Source organism: Manihot esculenta, chromosome 2 (assembly GCF_001659605.2).
Source record: "Manihot esculenta cultivar AM560-2 chromosome 2, M.esculenta_v8, whole genome shotgun sequence".
Taxonomy (NCBI): Eukaryota; Viridiplantae; Streptophyta; class Magnoliopsida; order Malpighiales; family Euphorbiaceae; genus Manihot; species Manihot esculenta.
Genome location: NC_035162.2, coordinates 16848589 through 16867455, shown reverse-complemented (window position 1 = coordinate 16867455; position 18867 = coordinate 16848589). Strand labels below are relative to the sequence as shown.

General features: G+C 31.0%; 2 protein-coding genes across 3 annotated transcripts; one reads left to right on the top strand and one right to left on the bottom strand.

The window, feature by feature from the left end:
• The first annotated feature begins 5222 nt into the window (after positions 1 to 5222).
• LOC110609199 (adenylate kinase, chloroplastic) lies at positions 5223 to 8822 on the top strand. 2 transcript variants are annotated; one of them, XM_021748619.2, is made up of 7 exons: positions 5223 to 5531; positions 5630 to 5728; positions 6992 to 7120; positions 7220 to 7354; positions 7584 to 7730; positions 7869 to 7943; positions 8547 to 8822. In XM_021748619.2, exons 1-7 carry the CDS (start codon positions 5304 to 5306, stop codon positions 8649 to 8651), a joined length of 918 nt encoding a protein of 305 aa, XP_021604311.1. In that variant the 5' UTR covers positions 5223 to 5303; the 3' UTR covers positions 8652 to 8822. The 2 variants fall into 2 exon arrangements, with proteins under 2 accessions (XP_021604311.1, XP_021604312.1); XM_021748620.2 differs by having other exon boundaries at positions 5224 to 5531; positions 5633 to 5728.
• A 234-nt stretch (positions 8823 to 9056) lies between these two features.
• On the bottom strand, positions 9057 to 11678 carry LOC110609198 (serine/threonine-protein kinase-like protein CCR4). The gene has a single exon (XM_021748618.2). It carries the CDS (start codon positions 11478 to 11480, stop codon positions 9153 to 9155), a length of 2328 nt encoding a protein of 775 aa, XP_021604310.1. The 5' UTR covers positions 11481 to 11678; the 3' UTR covers positions 9057 to 9152.
• Positions 11679 to 18867: the final 7189 nt, after the last annotated feature.

Sequence of the window (18867 nt, the reverse complement as noted above, 5' to 3'; positions counted from 1 at the left end):
ATGCAAATTAATTATATAAAAAAATCTAACTTAATATTAAAAAAATTGGAAAGTTGATTTATTTTTCTAATTTCTTGAAAAATTATTAATTAATGAGGTTATTAAAATGAAAAAGAAAACGATTTTCTATCTTTTAACATAAAAATCTAATGATTATTTATAATTTATTATAACTTAAAAAAATCTAAAATTTAAATTCATTGCAGTTATACTTTTTATATGTAAATAAATTTAAATTAATGATACAGAAATTTAAGATGCTACCTTTTTTTTCTTTTTACTCAAACAAAAAAAAAACTCAAGTAATGAAGTTAGTATAAATTTATAATGGATGAAAGACGATATTATTTTCATTATTTTATTTTGGTTTATTTATTTTTTTATTTTGCAATTTATATTAGTAAATCCTGTTAATTTTAAAAAATTGAGTTACAAAACTAAAAATTTAATTAGGTAATTAAAAAAATAATTGTAAAAAAATCTTGAACTTATTTAAAAATAATTAAAACTTTATATTTTGTTATTTATTTCAATAAACTTTACATGATAAAATTATTAATCAATTAATTACACACATCTATTTGACATGGGTATTGGATGATACTATTATGAATATCAAATATAAATATGCATCTCAAAAATTTTATATACAAGTAAACAAATTATTATTTAGTTCTTATAATATACAAAAACTTACTTATTGATTTTTCTTTTATTTTGAAAAATATTTTAAATATTTTAAAAAATTTACTAATTAATCTTTTCGTTACTTTTAGCTATTAAATATGACAAAAAAGTCTAAAATACCTCTGATATGAGGGATTAATTAGTAAATTTTTTCAAAATATGAAGGATCAACTAATAAGTTTTTCAAAATTATAAAGACTAAATAGTAAAATATTTAATGATAAAATTAACAAAAAGACTAATTAGTAAATTTTTTAAAACGTTAAAAATATTTTAATACATTTTTCAAAATCAAAGAACTAACTAATATTTTTTCTTTGTATTTCAAAAATTGAATAGTAATTTTTTCTAAAAAAATTCTTATGTAAAATATATGTATTAATAAAAATAAAATTTGAAGTATAGCAAAAGAAAAAAAAATAAGTTACCAAGTAATTTTTTCAAAAAAATTCAAAATAAAAGAGAAAATAGTAAGATATTTAATAAAAGTACTATATTTTTAATTTGATGAACATGTTTAGAATATTTATATCTAATTTCACTTTATATTGAATTTTAATAATAATTTATTTTATTATTATAATATTAATTCAATATTTTTTTAATCGAGAGATTTGTTTCTAAATTTACATCACCACAAAAAATGGACTATCAGCGATGGATTTAGCGACGAAAATTACTTTTGTAGGAAAAAAAATTAGTGACGAATATTTTATTTTATATTTCTAACGGATTTGCGATGGAATTTTAAGCGACGGAATTTATTCCGTCACTAATCCATAAGAAAATGCAAACAATATAAAAAAAACCCTAATCTTCTCTTTTATCCTCTCTTTTGATTTCAGCCACCCTTTTTCTCTCCTCTCTTCTTCTCAGCGCCACATCCTTCTTCTTGCCACTGTCGCCGCCGAAGCCGTCGCTGTTCCCGTGGCTGTCGCGCGCTGACGTCCCCTCGTCGTCGCTGTTGCTGCTGCTTTTCCTGCTGCCGCAGCTGTGTTGCCATTGCTGGAGCTGCCACCGCCGTTGCCACTCACTACCGCCGCCGCCGCTGCTGTTCCCATGGCTGTCGCGCGTTGCTGTCGCCTCACCGTCGTTGTTCCTGCTGCAGGGGCTGTGTCACCATTGCTGGAGCCACCACCACTGTTGACACTCACCGCCGCTGCAGTTGTCGATCGTCGCCAAAGCAAATAGAAACGTAGAAAAAGATGAGATTATTACGAAACACTCTGGTGATTCAATAAAACTGGAGGTTCATGAGAATAGATTGGTATAACTCTTTTATTTCTTACTTTTATTTATACAATTCTGTTTTTATATAGATGGTTAGAAATTATTCGTGCATCTTGTGTTATGTGATTATTTCTTTTTTGTAGGCAAAGAAGTTAGGTAGGCAACCAACTCAACTTGAACTATTTCGTATAACTCACAAAAAAATGGAGTCAAATTGTTTTCATTGATGGAAAATCACGACGAGTTGATGTAAGTTATTTTTTGCTTATTTATTATTATCACATTATGTTTTTATTTGTTATGTTATTATTAGTTGTGTATGGTTAATGAAATGTTTATTATATTTTCTTTTTTTATTTAGGGAGCTTATTTGAGTGTCATTATTGAAAATGTGAATGACAATTGTAGGAGTCAGTCTGCTTTTGATTTGAATAAGTGGATTGAAATTTCTGGAAGTAGTAAACGAAGGGTTTATGGTTTTGGATCTTCTGATATTGCAAAATCAGGAACTCCAACTACCTCTTTCTCATACACATCAGCTCATCCTGAAGGACCTTCTAAAACTATGTTTTTTTTTAGAGGTTGAACAAATATTAGAGCAAAACCGGATCAAAATGAAAAAAGATATGGAGCAAATGCAAGAGCAAATGCGAGTGCAGATAGAAAAGTAAATAAAAGACCAGATGAAATTATTGAAGAACAAAAAAAAATCTTCACCGCATAACACAACTGCAGATTCTACTTCTCTATCAGATGGTTCAACAAATTCATATATTAGTTTTAAATTTTATAAATATTGTTAAGTATTATGGATTTATTTTAAATTTTATGATCATTGTTAAGTATTATGAATTTATTTTAAATTTTATGAACATTGTTAAATATTATGGATTTATTTTAAATTTTATGAATATTGTTAAGTATTACGAACATTAATTATAATTATTATGAATGATGTGTGATTTATATTAAATATGATTCTTAATTATAAATTATTTGATTATATAGGAAATATCTAAATAAAAGAAGAAAATTATTTTTTGTGATCGAATTTTAATAGATTAACGACGGATTTATAAGAATATTTGTTAAAATGTGTTAATATTTTCGACGGATTTTTGATGAAAATTTTCCGTATTTTTGATAAATTAGCGACGGATTGTTCATCAGACGAATTTGAAATTTCCAACGGGTAAAAATTTTGGATGAAATTATACGTCAGAAAAGCCGTCGCAAATTTATTCGACAGAATTCAGATCCGTCAGAAATCCGTCACTACTGTTTCCGACGGAATTTTGATCCGTGGAAAAAAATTAGTGACTTGACTTTAAGCGATGGATTTGAATCCGTTGAAAATCCGTCGCTGAAAGTTTTAGCGACGGATTTTTAACTATCCGTGATGGAAAAATCCATCGCTGATAGTATTCTTGATTGTAGAAATTCAAAATAAGGGAACATATTTTTTGGTTTACATTGAAATAAAAGGTTTAATATAAACTTAGTCTATGTTAATAAAAATTAACTTATTGAATATTTAAATTTAAATTATAATTTATTAAATATTTAAATTTATAAAAATTATAACAATAAAATACAAATAGCTATATTATTAATAATTTACTAAAAAAATAAAAATTAATTATATATATTACTAAATATATTTAAATTTTACTAACCGAACTTTATATTTTTATAAAGTTAGGTAAAAATAATTTTATTACTTTATAGCAATTTAGAGTTAATCAATGAAATTTCAAATATAATTAAGTAATAAATTGAATTATTATTTGTTTCACGCAAAATATTTTTTTATATTTTTAGTGTTTAGAAATATTTTTTTAATTAAATAAAAAATAAATTATAAAAAATTATTTTTAACGCCTTAATATTCTTATTAAGATTTTTATATATAAATTTATTAATAAATTTTATTTTTTTAAATTAAAATTAAATAACAAAAAAAGTTATCTTATTAAAAATATTTTATAAATATAAATTATTAAATAAACAGATTAATTTTAATTTTTTTATAAATTATTAATGATATTATTATTTTAATTTAATTATTATAATTTTTATATAATAGTTGATTCAGTTTTGATCTCATATACACACAGATTCTTCTTACAAGTGTTCATATTTGTTATCAGAAAACTAGGACTTAATTCTGCTGACAGAAATAAACGGATTGAATTAAATGCTATTTATTATTTAATTAAGAAGTTAACAGAAGTTAACGGATTGAATTAAATACTGTTTATTATTTAATTAAGGACTTCAAAGAAGACAACCTCTAAAATTTTGTTCTTGTTTAGGGGAGGATTGAGATTAAGTTTTATGAAAGTTACTATTAGAACACAACCTCCCCGAGCATTCGGTCGGTTCGGTTTAAAACCGAACCGAACTGAATAAATCGAAAATCGAAATTTTAGTATTTATAAAAATCGAATCGAATCGATTTTGGTCAGAAATCAAATCGAATCGAACTGATCTGATTCGATTCGATTCGATTCGGTTTGATCGGTTTCGTTTTTAATAATTTTTTTATTTTTTACACTTTATTTTTAATATTTTAAAATTTAATTAAAATATTTTAATTTTTATATAATTTAATTTCTCTATATTATTGAAAAAACATATTATTATCACTAATCGGTTCGGTTCGATTTTTTCAGATTTTTTCTGATCAAAATCAAACCGAATCAAAATAACTAAAATTTCTAAAATTAAAAAGCGAATCGAACTGAAATGTATAAAAAACCGAACTAAATTTTTAAATCAATTCGATTCGATCGATTTTTTCAATTTGAATCGAATACTGCTCACACCTACCCCAAATAGATAGTAGTGCCACTGTTTGTTGGTTGATCTTTTGGATATGTTCTTTGGTGCGGGAGGCGGTCCGATGATGCTGTGGATGCTGCATCTCGGTTGTGGGCTGGTTCGGTTGGTTGGTTTGGGCCGTAGGTGTTTTGAGTTGTGAGTTGTATTGGGCTGTGGTTGGATTTGATTGGTCTGATTTACTTTATTTTAATTTTTCCACAATGACGGGCAAAAGATTTTGTAGTTCTCAAGATTTGAAATAATTTTAAAAAAATGGAATAACTAATTTTTTTTATAACTAGATCTGAAGTTTTATATAAATACTTTATTGTTTTTAAAATATAAATTAATCATTTTTGTGGCTTGCGCAGACTTTCAAACGGCAACAGCAAAATGGGCCGAAGCCCTTAAACTATTTGTCGTTTTGTAGACTAACCACCGCAACAGAAGATGCCTTCCATCATCCAAGTGTATAAATTTGAAGATCCCAAGCAGCCATTAACACTCCATCTCTGTCTATCTTTGACCACCATTCTGCTCTTAGACAGAGAGAGGGGACAGATATGGCAGCTATCACCTCCTGCGGTGTCAGTTTGAGGGTGGCCGAGAAGTCCCAACCGCACCCTCCGCTGTATGCTTCCGTTTGTCCGCCCTCTTCTCCCTCTGCTAAGTCGTCTAAGCTCTTCTTCTGCTCCCAATTGTCATTTGCTTCTAGTAATGCTTGTCTTTCTCTTCGCTCCAATCAAACTTTGCACTCACCTCGTCTCGCGAAATCTTCTAATCCAGCTCTGGTAAGCAATGAGTATTAGATCGATTGAGGTATGTTTATGATGAAATTGCTGGAAATTTTAAGTTGTTGAAGTTGTTTTGACACTTGTACGGCCATAAGCAGGTTGTAGCATCAGCTAAACCAGAACCCTTGAAAATAATGATATCAGGGGCACCTGCTTCTGGTAAGGGTACTCAATGTGAGCTCATCACTAAGAAAGTAAGCCCTTTTTTTTCTCTAAATTTTTATTTTTATCCCTTGCGCTCTTATCCCTAAAAAGAGAAACCCTTATGCTCTCTTTGATTCTTTATCGTATAGAAGTATAATCTATTAAAGTGTTTTTTTAATTTTTAATTTTTTAGAATTTTATATTATCTGTGTGTTGATTTAAAGATCACTCGGTCTGTTGTCCTTGGCAATTGCCTAATTTACAGTATGGTCTGCTCTTTTCTTAAGTCTATAGTTTCTTTTGCACAGTATAAAACAGTTACATGAGGAAGAAAACTCTGAGTGGGTGCATTCACATGTAAGTGTTGTAAATGGGCCAAGCTGAGAAGCTGAGTTAAGCAGCTCAGCTTAGTGAATTGATATAGATGTTTTAGTCGAGCTTATCTTTTGAAGAGCAAATCTCTGAGATTGTATCAGCTGGCCTGTGGGTTAACAGTATCTTTTTACATCGGAAGTAAGTGAACTTTCTTGAAGATAGATTTTGATATAATCTTGATTCATACTTCATGGATATGGAGAAATGCTGTTCAAGGTCAAATGAAGTTGATATAATTCAAACTTGAAATCAATTGCCACCTAAGTCTTCCTCTTGAGGCTTGGGCAGAATAAGATAGCACCTATCTCTATCAGTAGCTTAGCAAAAGAGTGCTCTTTATCATTGACAGGTTGGTTTGTTCACAGTGCCTCTTGGGAAAAACATGCATGGATTCTATGATGCACTTTTAACTTTAATAAAAATTATAAATTTATTGGTTGTAATAGACCCTAGGCTATGGAATGAGTGGTTGCATTAAACCTACCAATGCCTGAGGTAATATAGTGATTCTCAATTTAAGAATAAACAAAGCCCGAAGTTCTGCTCAAGCTTGGATCCCTAAATGGTAGCAGCAGTATTTATAGTTATAGGCATTCTAAGAAGAGAAAAGTCCTGTAATTCTGCTCAAGCTTGGCTCACTATGTGGCACCAGAGGGCTTTATCAAGTCTTTAGGGGGCCACATCTCAAAATGAGCTCAAGTACTTTGCCTTTTTGTTTTAACAACTCTATATATAGTGGTAATTAGTCAAATAGGCATCACTTGGATAAGTACGGCATTTCATTTTAAAAATTCTAGTTTGAGGTCATCATCTCTTTTGATCCTCCAAATGGCATCGTGTCATTGCTAATATCAGTTACAACGTATACTGTATGATTTCTCATTTTTAATTGCCGTTGAAGAAAAACAGATTGAATCAAGTCCTCATGATGAATGCAGTATGGTTTGGTGCATGTTGCTGCTGGAGACCTGTTGAGAGCGGAAATTGCTTCAGGAAGTGAAAATGGGAAGCGAGCAAAGGAATACATGGAAAAAGGTCAACTGGTCCCAAATGAAATTGTAGTCATGGTAGGGGTGATGCTACATCTTTTTTTTCTAATTCTCTTTAAAAGAAAATGTTATTCTTGACATTTTCACATTGTTAATTCCTTGATTTCAATTTTGAAGATGGTGAAGGAGCGCTTGTTGCAGCCAGATGCCCAGGAAAATGGTTGGCTTTTGGATGGATACCCTAGGAGCTTGTCCCAAGCGACTGCTCTTATGGAATTTGACTTCTGGCCTGATCTTTTCATTCTGCTAGAAGTAAGCATTTTCAGTCAATTAAATTCCATCATCTTCTAAGAAGAGCAAAATGTGATCTAAATGCTGGCAACCTGTGGATAATTTATTGGTCTTTTTTCATGTTTACATTATATAGAACATTTTAGAATTAACATAAAAATCCAAAAAGAAAAGGAGCAGCAAACTTTTTTGGTGAGATTGTAATATGGACATTAAAGGTTATTTTTCCACCATGTTCCTTTATTTGCAGGTCCCTGAAGAGCTTCTTGTTGAAAGGGTAGTTGGACGCAGGTTAGACCCTGTTACTGGGAAGATATACCATCTGAAGTATTCTCCTCCTGAGAGTGAAGAAATTGCTGCTAGGCTCACCCAACGTTTTGATGATACTGAAGAGAAGGCATGCCTTAAAACTGACTTCTTCAGTTTGAACGTTTTAACTTCAGAGGATTCTGTCTTCTTTGGTTGCTTTCATCATGGCTTTTGATTGATACCATTTACTGATAATACTGTTTCTTTCTTTTATGGCTATATTTAGGTGAAGTTGCGATTGCATACTCACCATCAAAATGTGGAGGCAGTACTTTCACTTTATAAAGATGTTATATTAAAGGTATATAGTCTCCCCCCCACTCTCTCTCTCTGTATGTAATTATGTATGTATCCATCTGAAACTAAACCAACTTGTGAGTTAAAATTACTGTCATGTAAAAATAGTCAATCTTTTTACAACTTGCACGGCCTATTGGCGACTGTAGGATGGTTTTGCTTGCGGTTCTATAACCTTACAGAAAAACTTGGAAAGTTTTACATATGCTCATGATTAGACTGTACTGATGCTACAAAATGTATTATTTACCTTAGCAATTTGATTGGTGATAGTTTTCCATTCAATTTAACATATATGCTAGATTAAAGAAATTTAAAGAAAAACTTGTAATTTTGGATACTGAAAGCAAGTATTCATCAACATGTTTTTATTCTGAAAGGTGATACTGTTAATGGATATAACAAAGAATTACTAATAAATCATTCTATTCCTCAAAATAGTTCTGGACTTAGATGGATTCTTAAGATTTATCTTTCTTCAACCTAATCTCTCTTTTCAGATTGGTAAAGAGGGGGTAAGGTCAAGGTGGCATTGATATGTAAAATACCTGTAACTAGAATTGTACTGTTGTGAATCTAACTTGAGGAGCCATTTTGTTGATATCAGGTCGATGGAAGTGTTTCGAAAGAGGACGTGTTTGCACAAATTCACCGTGCTTTAACAAAATTACTTGAGGATAAGAAAGCAACTTCTGGATCTCTGGCTGCATAATTGTGGAAAATGAATAGGTAGAACATTGCATAGAGATCTAGCAAAAAGATATCATGGTTGCCAATTGCCAATATAGACTCGTATAATGCTTCAATATTAAATGCCAAATTTAATTCTCTTTCTTGTAAGTCACCAGTTGCTTATACAAATTTTTGTTAGTCATTGTTGTTACTCTTTTTCTTTATTGGCATTTAAATTTCATTCAAATAAAACAAGGCAAAATTCTGAGTTTTTCTTAGTCTGCAGAGAACCATGAGTGTGAATTGCAATCTTACAACCCTTGCTCAATTTAATTGTTGGAAGAGATAAAAGGCATTGCTTTATTCTTCTTTTTTCATCTGCTCTGGAAATTTTGATGATTTATGTTTCTGTTACAGCAGCAGTTGCTGTTATGCAAGCAATAACTGATTTTTGACAGGTGCTCTATTAAAATGTTTCTAAAAAAATTATTCATACAAAAAAAATATTATTTCCTGCCACATGCGCACTCTCCAGTTGAGGCTACATGGAGGACCCGGAAGTGGAACGGGAAAGCGAAGTGTGGTTCACCAAACACGCAGCCAATGCTCTTTCCAAGCTATTTACAATCTGAGTCATTGATGGTCGATCTTGGCCTTCTAAATTCACGCATTCCGCCGCCACGGATCCCACATACGCCACCGCCTCTATTTCAAACGGCGTTGGCGGCGGCACTCTCTTGTCTAAGACTCTGTGTATTTCATCTTGTACTATATATGGCACTACAAAATCCACCACATTTCTTGGCATCCCATTCTTGTTCTTGTGTATTGCTTTTGTTCCTGATAATAGTTCTAGCAACACTACCCCGAAGCTGTACACATCGCTCTTTGTCGTCAGCTGTTGAAGAACGTAGTATTCTGGATCCATGTATCCGACGGTGCCGGCGGCGCAGAGAGACAGGTGAGATTCTTCGTCTTCAGGACCCATCAGAGATAATCCGAAATCGGAGACCTTAGCAGTCCAGGATGAGTCTAGTAGTATGTTTGATGATTTGATGTCTCGGTGAATGATTGGTGGCACTGCATATTCATGGAGGTACTCGATTCCCCTGGCTGCGTCTAGTGCTACTTTGATTCGTGCAGGCCATGACATTAATGCGGTGTCTTGGAGCTTGTGGAGATGATTATAGAGTGTGCCATTGCTGAGATACTCGTAGATTAATACTCTCTCGTTACAATCTTCGCAGAAGCCAAGTAATCTGACGAGATTCTTGTGATGGAGACGGGATAAGGATTCGAGTTCGTTGATGAATGCATTGTCCTTGTCGACTCGACGCCTGGTTTCTACTGCGCAGGAACTTGAGTTTAATGTTTCTGCTCGTTTGATTGCTAATTCTCGGCCATCGTTTAATGTGCAGCGATAGACTGAGCCGAAGCTTCCTTCTCCAATTTTGAAATCCTCGGAGAAGTTGTCGGTGGCTTCAAGTAGGAGCTGCAATGAGAACTCCTCTAAATGACCCATGCTCACCAATTGGCTAAGGCGCTTCTCTAGGACTGGTGGCGCTGCTTGTTCGATTTGTGGGTGATGCTGCTGTTGTTGTCTTGCATCCTCTTCGAGGACTGTTCCTGTCTCATCCAACCGGCCCGAATCATGGACCCTGCATCCCTTACACTTGCAGTATCTGAAGAGAAAAAAGCCAATGGTTAGCAAGAAAACAGAGGTTCCCACGCAGCCCACTGCTAGGGAAGCTATCATCTTGTCACTCCACCCGCTACTTGTTGATCCCTCTGTAGCTGGTGCTGGCGATGATTGTCCTAATGGTGGCCCAGCCGCTGGTGGAGTTGTGGTATTTGTCCTGCTATTATCACAAATGCATAATCCTTGGGGGCAAAACCTGCCGGATCCTGGCAACGTATCATATGGACAGGTACCTGTACATGGTCCTGGCATTACTTCATGATCAAACACCATTAAATTAGAGCTCAGGATCTCGTTACCCCAACAAACCAAGGAATAATTATATCTCAAAACTCCACAGAAAATGTTCCTCTTGGCTTCAATAGTTGCAAAATGACTCTCTCTCAAGCTTTCTTCCAAGCTGTAATTGTTCTGCCCCCAACAAATTACTGTATCATTAAGCCGCAAACCACAGCTACGGTTCTCTCCCAACGCCAACAATTTGAACTTTTCTTGTGGTTTTTGGCCATGCATAGTTCCCCAACAATGCAATTCGTTATCAAAAGTTAGAGCACAGGCATGTCTGAACCCGGCAGCAATCACGCTAAAATTGCCTACTGGAGGGTTACCGACACTGGAAACATTTCCCAAGCAAGTAATATTCCCGAATCCTGATAGCCCACAAACGAAGTCTTCACCAACTGCAACACTTGAAAAACTCAAGTTCTGAGCAGAGTTTGAGTTGAATTCCGGCCACTGCCAGCACTGGAGGCGATTGGTGGCATTAACAAGGCCACATATATGAGAATTACCAGCTTGAAGCTCTCTGAGAACAGAACCTTGATAGACTCTCTTATAAACAATATTACTTCCATTAGTAGAGAATCTCCAGCAAACAATAATTGAAGAGTGAGAGAAAGAAATCAAAGAACAGAGGAATCCATCACCAGCAACAATCCCAGAATAAGAAAAGTTGGAGTTTAGACCAGGAATCTGAATCCCAGCAGGAAAACTAGTACAGTTAAGAAAAGACTGTCGGCTACTAGTTATCCCCAGAGCACAAACCAATGTCTGGTCTGAAGTTTGAGAAATTGCAACAGTAGAAAGTGAAAGAACAGAAGGAAAAGAGGGAAAAAATAGCAGAAACAAGAAGAGGAAAGAAAGAGTATAACGAAGAAAAAGAAAATCCATGGAAATGGGTAGCGAAATTTGAGAATCATGGCTATAGCGTTGGTGGGTAATGCTTGTTTTTGGTGAAAGGAATTTGGAGAAGACACAAACGCGGTTTTGTGAGAAGGAAAGGGAAGAAAGTGATTAGAGAGTGAGGAGGACCAGAGACCAAGTCGTTTTGGAAGACAACTGATGCAAACAAGAGAGAGACCGTGTCAAATGCGTTTACGGAGCCAAGATTCCCTCAAAATATTTTCTTCTTGAGGGAAAATTATTAGTTAATTAATTAATTAATTACTAATTACTAGATTAACTGAATTACAAGTTCCTATCGGTAATATTAACTGTCATAATAATTATTAACTATTTTAATAATGTATAATTATTCAGATAATAATTAATTAAATATTATAAAAAATAATTTTTTATAATTTACTTATTTAACTGGCTTAATTCAGTTAAAATATTAAAATTTATTTTTAAAAATTCTTTTCGAAGATAATCCTACACATAAACTATGTAAATTTATTGAATTTTCTAATCATTATTGGAGATTCATATGCAATTGATTTCTCCAAAGTTGAAATAATTACTTTTAGAATAATTAGCTATCCATCCATGTGTACTTTCTTAGTATCTATCCCAATGTACAAGATACAGTCAACTAAGTCCAACTCCACCCTTTGAGCTCGGCGACAAAGAGTATTTAATGTTTTAATTAAATTAAAATATTGATATTTAAAATTTGAAAGAGTAAATATAAAAAAATTATTATTTTAATTTTTAACTAATTACTATTAAAACAGTTGTGGCCAATAGAACAATTGATAAATGCCAAAATGGTTAGTATTTCTGAATAAAGCCTAATTCTCAGTATAACTAAAATCATAGTATATAAAAATATATATTTGAGGCTATTGGCTGGTTAGGTCTTTATACAATTTGTTATGGGGAAATTAAATCCCTCCTTTAGTTTATATTTTAATATTTAGACTTTCATAAATTTTTAAAAAAATATTTTTTTATATATTTTTAGGTTTCAATTATTTAAAGAATTTAATTAATAGAAAATAGTTTTTTATAGAAAATAAATTATTTTCCATACTTGAAGAATTTTATTAAAATTTCTCAGCATAAATTTTTTAATATATTTTATTTTTTAAATTAAAATTAAATAATAAAAAATAAATTATTTTATTAAAAAATATTTTTTATGAAAAATTATTTTCTATAAATAAATTATTTTTCATAAATAATTAGAGTTTTGAGTATTAAAATATAATTTTTTTCAACATCATAATTTTTGAAAAGCAATGTTGGAGAATATAAGTATAAAATATTAGTATTAAAAGGGTCACGACAGTTTTTTATAATTATTTTTTAGTTATTTATTAAAAGATATCACGTTAAACGTATTGATATCTCCTCCTATCATTATTTTATTTGTTCCTAAGTCTCTTTTAAGGATTTAAGGGAGTGACTAGTTGGCCATCAATAAGAATTATGCCCAGTTGGCTATCGTGGGTTTGAAGTGTTATGAGTTGTGCTCATTGTAGATCATTCCTTTTGTCTACAAGCGATATGAGGATTATTATAACAATTATATTGATGTGAATATATGATTATAATTTTGCTTTTAAAATAAAATGAGTAGCATGTACATGAGTATTCATGACCAGTTCTTTTCTCTTATAGCTGTTGTGAGGCTTGTGAATATATATTGCCTGTGAGTTTTTTTAGAGGTTTACGTAATCTTGACTATCAAAATTATCTGAGATCACGAATTATCAAGTCATTTTTAAAGTTGACTTGATTTGAAGGTGTTTAAATTAAGTGCCGTATGGTTTTAATGGGTGCTAAAATATGGGATCGCGACACATAGCTTCACATTCTTTAAAAATTTCCTTTTAATTCTTTTCAAATGATTTAATAATATAGAGAGAGGTTGTGAGTGGATGATTAATATTTTTAATCGTAATTCAATAATTAATTATCATTGAGCAAAAGATATGTTTTTCACTCAATAATAATTTTTATTTGAAAAAACTGATTTCAACGAGTAAAGTTGGGATTTGGAAATCATAGGTTTGAATTATAAAAATTCTATCTGCAAAATGAAAATAAGTCTGCGTACATTAAGCCCTTTCAAAAATCACAGTATAAAAAATATATGTATGAGACCTTAAATGCATTTATATATGTTATGTAATATATATGTTAGGGATGATATTGATTCAGGTGTCTCAACATTAAATTAGCCAACTGTTTATCATTAATAAATTGTCTGAAAAATTACAAAAATTACAAAAAAATATTTTTATCCTGTCCATCATTAATAAACTGTCTGAAAAATTATAAAAATTACAGAAAAATATTCTTATCCGCTCCGAAAGGACGTGTTTGAAAAGTACCTTGTATGAAGCCGATATAAATGCCCCTCTTATTCTCAAAAACTGATATTCCACTTTATCTTCTATAACTTCTTAACTTCCTCTATAATTTTAACCTTAACCTCCTTGAAGAATATACCTACCTCCATTACTACTTTCATTTATTAAAAGAAACTTCTTCTTTGAACCTTAACACTATTCCACATGTCACCCATTTCGTGAACCTGCATATCTCAAATTTATCAATCAGAAACCCTTTTTTCATTAAACACAAATGAAAAGAAGGTTGCTGATAGATGAAAGGATTTTATTATTAACGGTTTACATATGTGAGCATATTTTAATAAATTTGTCAAAATTGAGATATTAACTTATTATTAATAATAGTAAAAATTTAAAAATTAAATAGTAAATATCCTTTTATATATATATATATATATATTCTTTTAAGTTATCATTTCTAAAATTTTATAGAAATTGAAAGTTTCTCTTAAAATAAATAAGAAAAAATTATTTTTTAATCTCTAAGATTTAACGTAATTAATACTTTTGTCCCTCTATTTTGACAACTCAACACTTAAATTTCTTACTTTCTCTTCCGTCCAAATTCGTAATCCTTCTGTCCAAAATAGTCGTTTGGTCAAAGAGTCAAAGGTGAGAGATAAGAATTTTTTTCCAAAAATACCCTTAATAAACTTGTTAAAATCTCTCAACGTGAAATTTCTCCATCTTTCTTCTCTTTCATATCTTCTTTATTTCTTTTTGCCTCTCTTTTCCATCTTTCTTCTCCCTCATATTTTCTCTATTTTCTGTTGGCATTATTTGATTTTTCCTTTTTTTTTTTTCTCTTTTTCATCTTTCTTCTCTCTCACATCTTTCTCTTTTTTTCCTAAAATGTTTGCAACAAGCAGACAGTAGAAGCCCATCGTAACTTCTCTCAACACTCTTCTCTCTCCAAATCCACCATCGCTTCCCCGATCAGCACCACCACAACCACCACCAATCTTCCAATCCCCACCTTGAAACCCTTGACATACTCAATAGCATAAGCAAAAGTCACCATAGGATCCTCCCCAGAAGTTTCTTGGCCTCTCCCCCATCTGAGATCCCTAAAACATTAATATTAAGAGCCCAAAATGTCAACCCTACTTGCCCAATATTATACATTGCCCTAGCCTCAATAGCAATAACTGATCTAATCAAGAGCCAAAGCGTCCTATTAAAAGCAGTAACTGATACAATAACTCAAGAGAAACCTGTGGCTGAAGAAACAGGTCCACTTTCAAAGAAGGCGCCAGGACCATTAGTGGCAATTCCATAGAGAGACTCAGACCACTATTCATAAGGTGGGATTCCAAGTCTTGGGATCCCTAAAACATTATTTGAGAGTTGCAAGTTCTTTTCTTAGAGGGTTAATAGAGAGATGAGAGAGTGAGCACTTGCAAAAATAGAGATAGATTTATTGCAGAAGGGCTAGGAATTATGGTGAGGAGGCTGACATGGAATCGAGGGATTAGTGATTTGGAGATGGAGAGTTGGAGAAATAATATGAGGAAGAAGAATCTACAGTGAAGAGATATTGGGTTTGAGTTTCGTGATTTTGAAATAGCGGGACTTTCAGTGAGAGTCAATTTTATCAATTCGCGTGTCCCAAATGGTTATTTTGGACGGAAAGACTATGAATTTGGACGGAAGAGAAAGTGAGAAATTTAAATGTTGGGTCGCCAAAATAGAGGAATAAAAGTGTTAATTATGTTAAATTTTATGGTCTAAAAAATAATTTTTCAAAAAAATAATGAGGCGTTTAATCATAATATTTTGATAAAAAATTATCAAAATATCATAATTTCAGTTTGAATGAAAATAAAATATTTATGTATATATTTTAAGTCAGATAGTATATTCTTAAACAAAATCCATACACCAATAATGATATAATCAAAATATATCATATGGACTGATTGATGATTAATTAAAAAAAGAAAAAAGAAAAAAAAAGAAATGGTTTTCTTGTTTAATTTCAAGATGGAAAGATTTGATTGGAGAACTTAAATTCAACAGGAAGTGGTTAATTTGATAGTACGTGTAAATTCGTGACTTAGTTTTTGACCTTAATTAACGGTAACCTTCCAACAAGTTTCATGCAAGAAGAAACGAGGTTTCTGTTTTTTGTTTTCTATTCAATTATTTGAAGGAAACTTTTTTGCTACTAACGTACACGAAGGGGAAGAGTCACATTCATACCGATTTTATTATTTTGAAATTTGGGTATCTATAGCCTGCAACTTACTATTATTATTTTGAAAAAATATTAATCATACGTGAATTTAAATGGATGATTTCATACGAGATGACGAAGTAAATGGATGATTTCATATAACATGAGAATTAAATTTTTAATTTCATTTAAAAGAAAAGAATGTCAAATCATTAGTTATTTTTAACTTTTGTCTATATTTCTTTTTTTAATTATTTTAAAATTATTATTTATTTTATCTTTTTACATTATAATAATATATAAATTAACTATTATAATTTTATTTTTAAAATAATTTTTTATTAATTGTTATTTTTAAATGAATATTTAAAATATATTTTAATATTTAATAAAATTTAATATTTTTAAAATAGTTATAAAAAAAGTAAATATAATAAATAAATTTAATATATATATATATATAATACCACATCATAAAAATTTAGTATTAAATATTATCACGTTTTTGTAATGCGATTTTAGGTGTAGTCATGTGAGATGGCAGGACTACATAGGGTGACTTTTACATAAACTATCCCATTTCTTCTCCGCTCTTTTTTCTCTCATTTCTTCTTCACACGTGAGAAAATAAATCCTTTCATTTCTTCTTCTCATGTAGGATCAAAGATTTTTTTTTCCTTCAACTTTTTTATTTATTATCTCACAAGCTGAGAAAATAAATCAAGTAGGAGGTACTTATGACTTAATTTTTTATTAAGTAATTTAATTTTCATAATGTGTTTTATATTTATTAATTTAATATTTATTTGTACAATTAGGAAATTAATTCCGAAAGTATTATAAGGATTATATAAAAAAAAATGTTAAAAAATATGGGCGAATATTCATGATAAAAGAGTAAAAAACGAGGGTCCGTTGATTGATTATATAATTGAAATTAATTTTTATTTACAAAAAATAATTAATTATAGTTATATGATGAAAGAATTAGAGAAGGTAAATGTTTTGATAGAAATATTGCCAATTAAATTATAGAAATTTCGGATAGAAATAAAATAAAAATATTATGATAATTTGATTACACAATTTATAATTAAGACATCAAAATATGAGTCTGCTTCATTCAAACAATTAGAATAAACGCTTTCAATGAACTCATAGATTTAGTCTGATGGTAAGTGTATTTAAATAAATTTGAGAGTGTGTGTTGACGCGATTGAACAATGTGCCAATAAATCTTGTGTAAGATGTGTGCTCTACTGAATTTTGAGTGTATAGAGGCACTGTTGAAGGTATAGAAGTCCATGTAGTGTGTCGAAACTAATATTTTGGTTGTTTCTAGCTCCCATTGATAATTGCCTAATTTCACCGTATAGCATTTGTGAGTAGAATGAAACTGAAACTGGAACAGAGACATTTATGGGCAATGGCACATGTTGGATACCTCAGTCTATCTCACTGACCTACATCGTCGTTGTGTCTTATTGTTTGATCAAGGGGATGTTAGGGTCATCAAGGACTTTTATAGCCTTGGGTGCTGGATGGAGTGGTGGTACCTGTATTATTCTCCTCTCTTCTTCTAAACAATAAAAGATGCATATTATTTCTCGTTCAGTAATATCAGATTTTGGATTCGAATACTGCCCGTTAGTTAAATATGTATTTTCAGTTCCATTTTTTTATAAAAGAAAATGTTGATTAATAGTTTAATAATTTGCAAACATATAATAATATAAAACTGTAGTTAAACATAATTATGTAGTACCAATTTATGCACTATGATATGATATCAATCGTTCGGAGATGCATCTATACCGCTCCATATATTTAGAATAGTAATGGAGTGGACCTTTTTTCAATGTAGATTCAATAATTCATTGTGAGCAATTTTTCAAATCATGCATAAATTAAAAAATAATTATAAATTCATACAGGATCTGAAAATATTTTCGGATTATGTGTGGCAACGCAGCGTGTTCGGCAGACATACTGCCGAACACGGAAGTTCGACACCCATAGTGTAGAACTCCATATTGTTCGACACCATGGTGTCGAACAAGCACATCCGTGTTACGAAAGCAGTGTAATCTGCTCCCATGACTGCCAGCGTGGCGTGTTCAGTACCCAAGATGCCGAACACGCACAAATTTCAAGGTTTCGTCAAGAATCTCTGACAAAATCTTGACTAAGAAAAGAGTCCGACACTATTAGTGCCGAACTCTTTTTTTTTTTATTTCGATGCAGGTCTGCGTGGCTCTCCACACAGCCCCAAGAGACTTTGGCTTTAAAGCCAAAGTCTCCATCTTCTTCTTCTTTTTCCCCCATTTTCATCCGAACTTTTTCTCCGCTTCTCCTCTCCAGCATCCTTCTTTCTCTTCTCCCTCTCCACAGTTTGCCATTCGCCTCCATCTCCAGCGCAAATCTTCCTCTCCAGCCTACTAATCTCCATTTTCATCTCCTTCCATTAAATTTTTTTTAAATATATATATAATTTTCTCACTTAATATATACAAATAAAAGAAAAAACTAAAACATTAAATCTTAATGAAAAAAATATACGATATTTAAGATGAAGTAATATTGTTAATATAAGTTTTTATATAATTTTTAGAAATTTATAAATTTTATTAAATGAAGTTTAAATGTTTTAAAAATTAAATAATTAGTATTTTTATTTAAGATATTAAATAGTTAATTTTTTTAATGAGTTAATATTTTTGTTATAATAATTTTTGTTATAAATTTATGTTAATATTTATTAAAAGTTAAATTTTTGAAAATAAATATAATTAAATAGGTA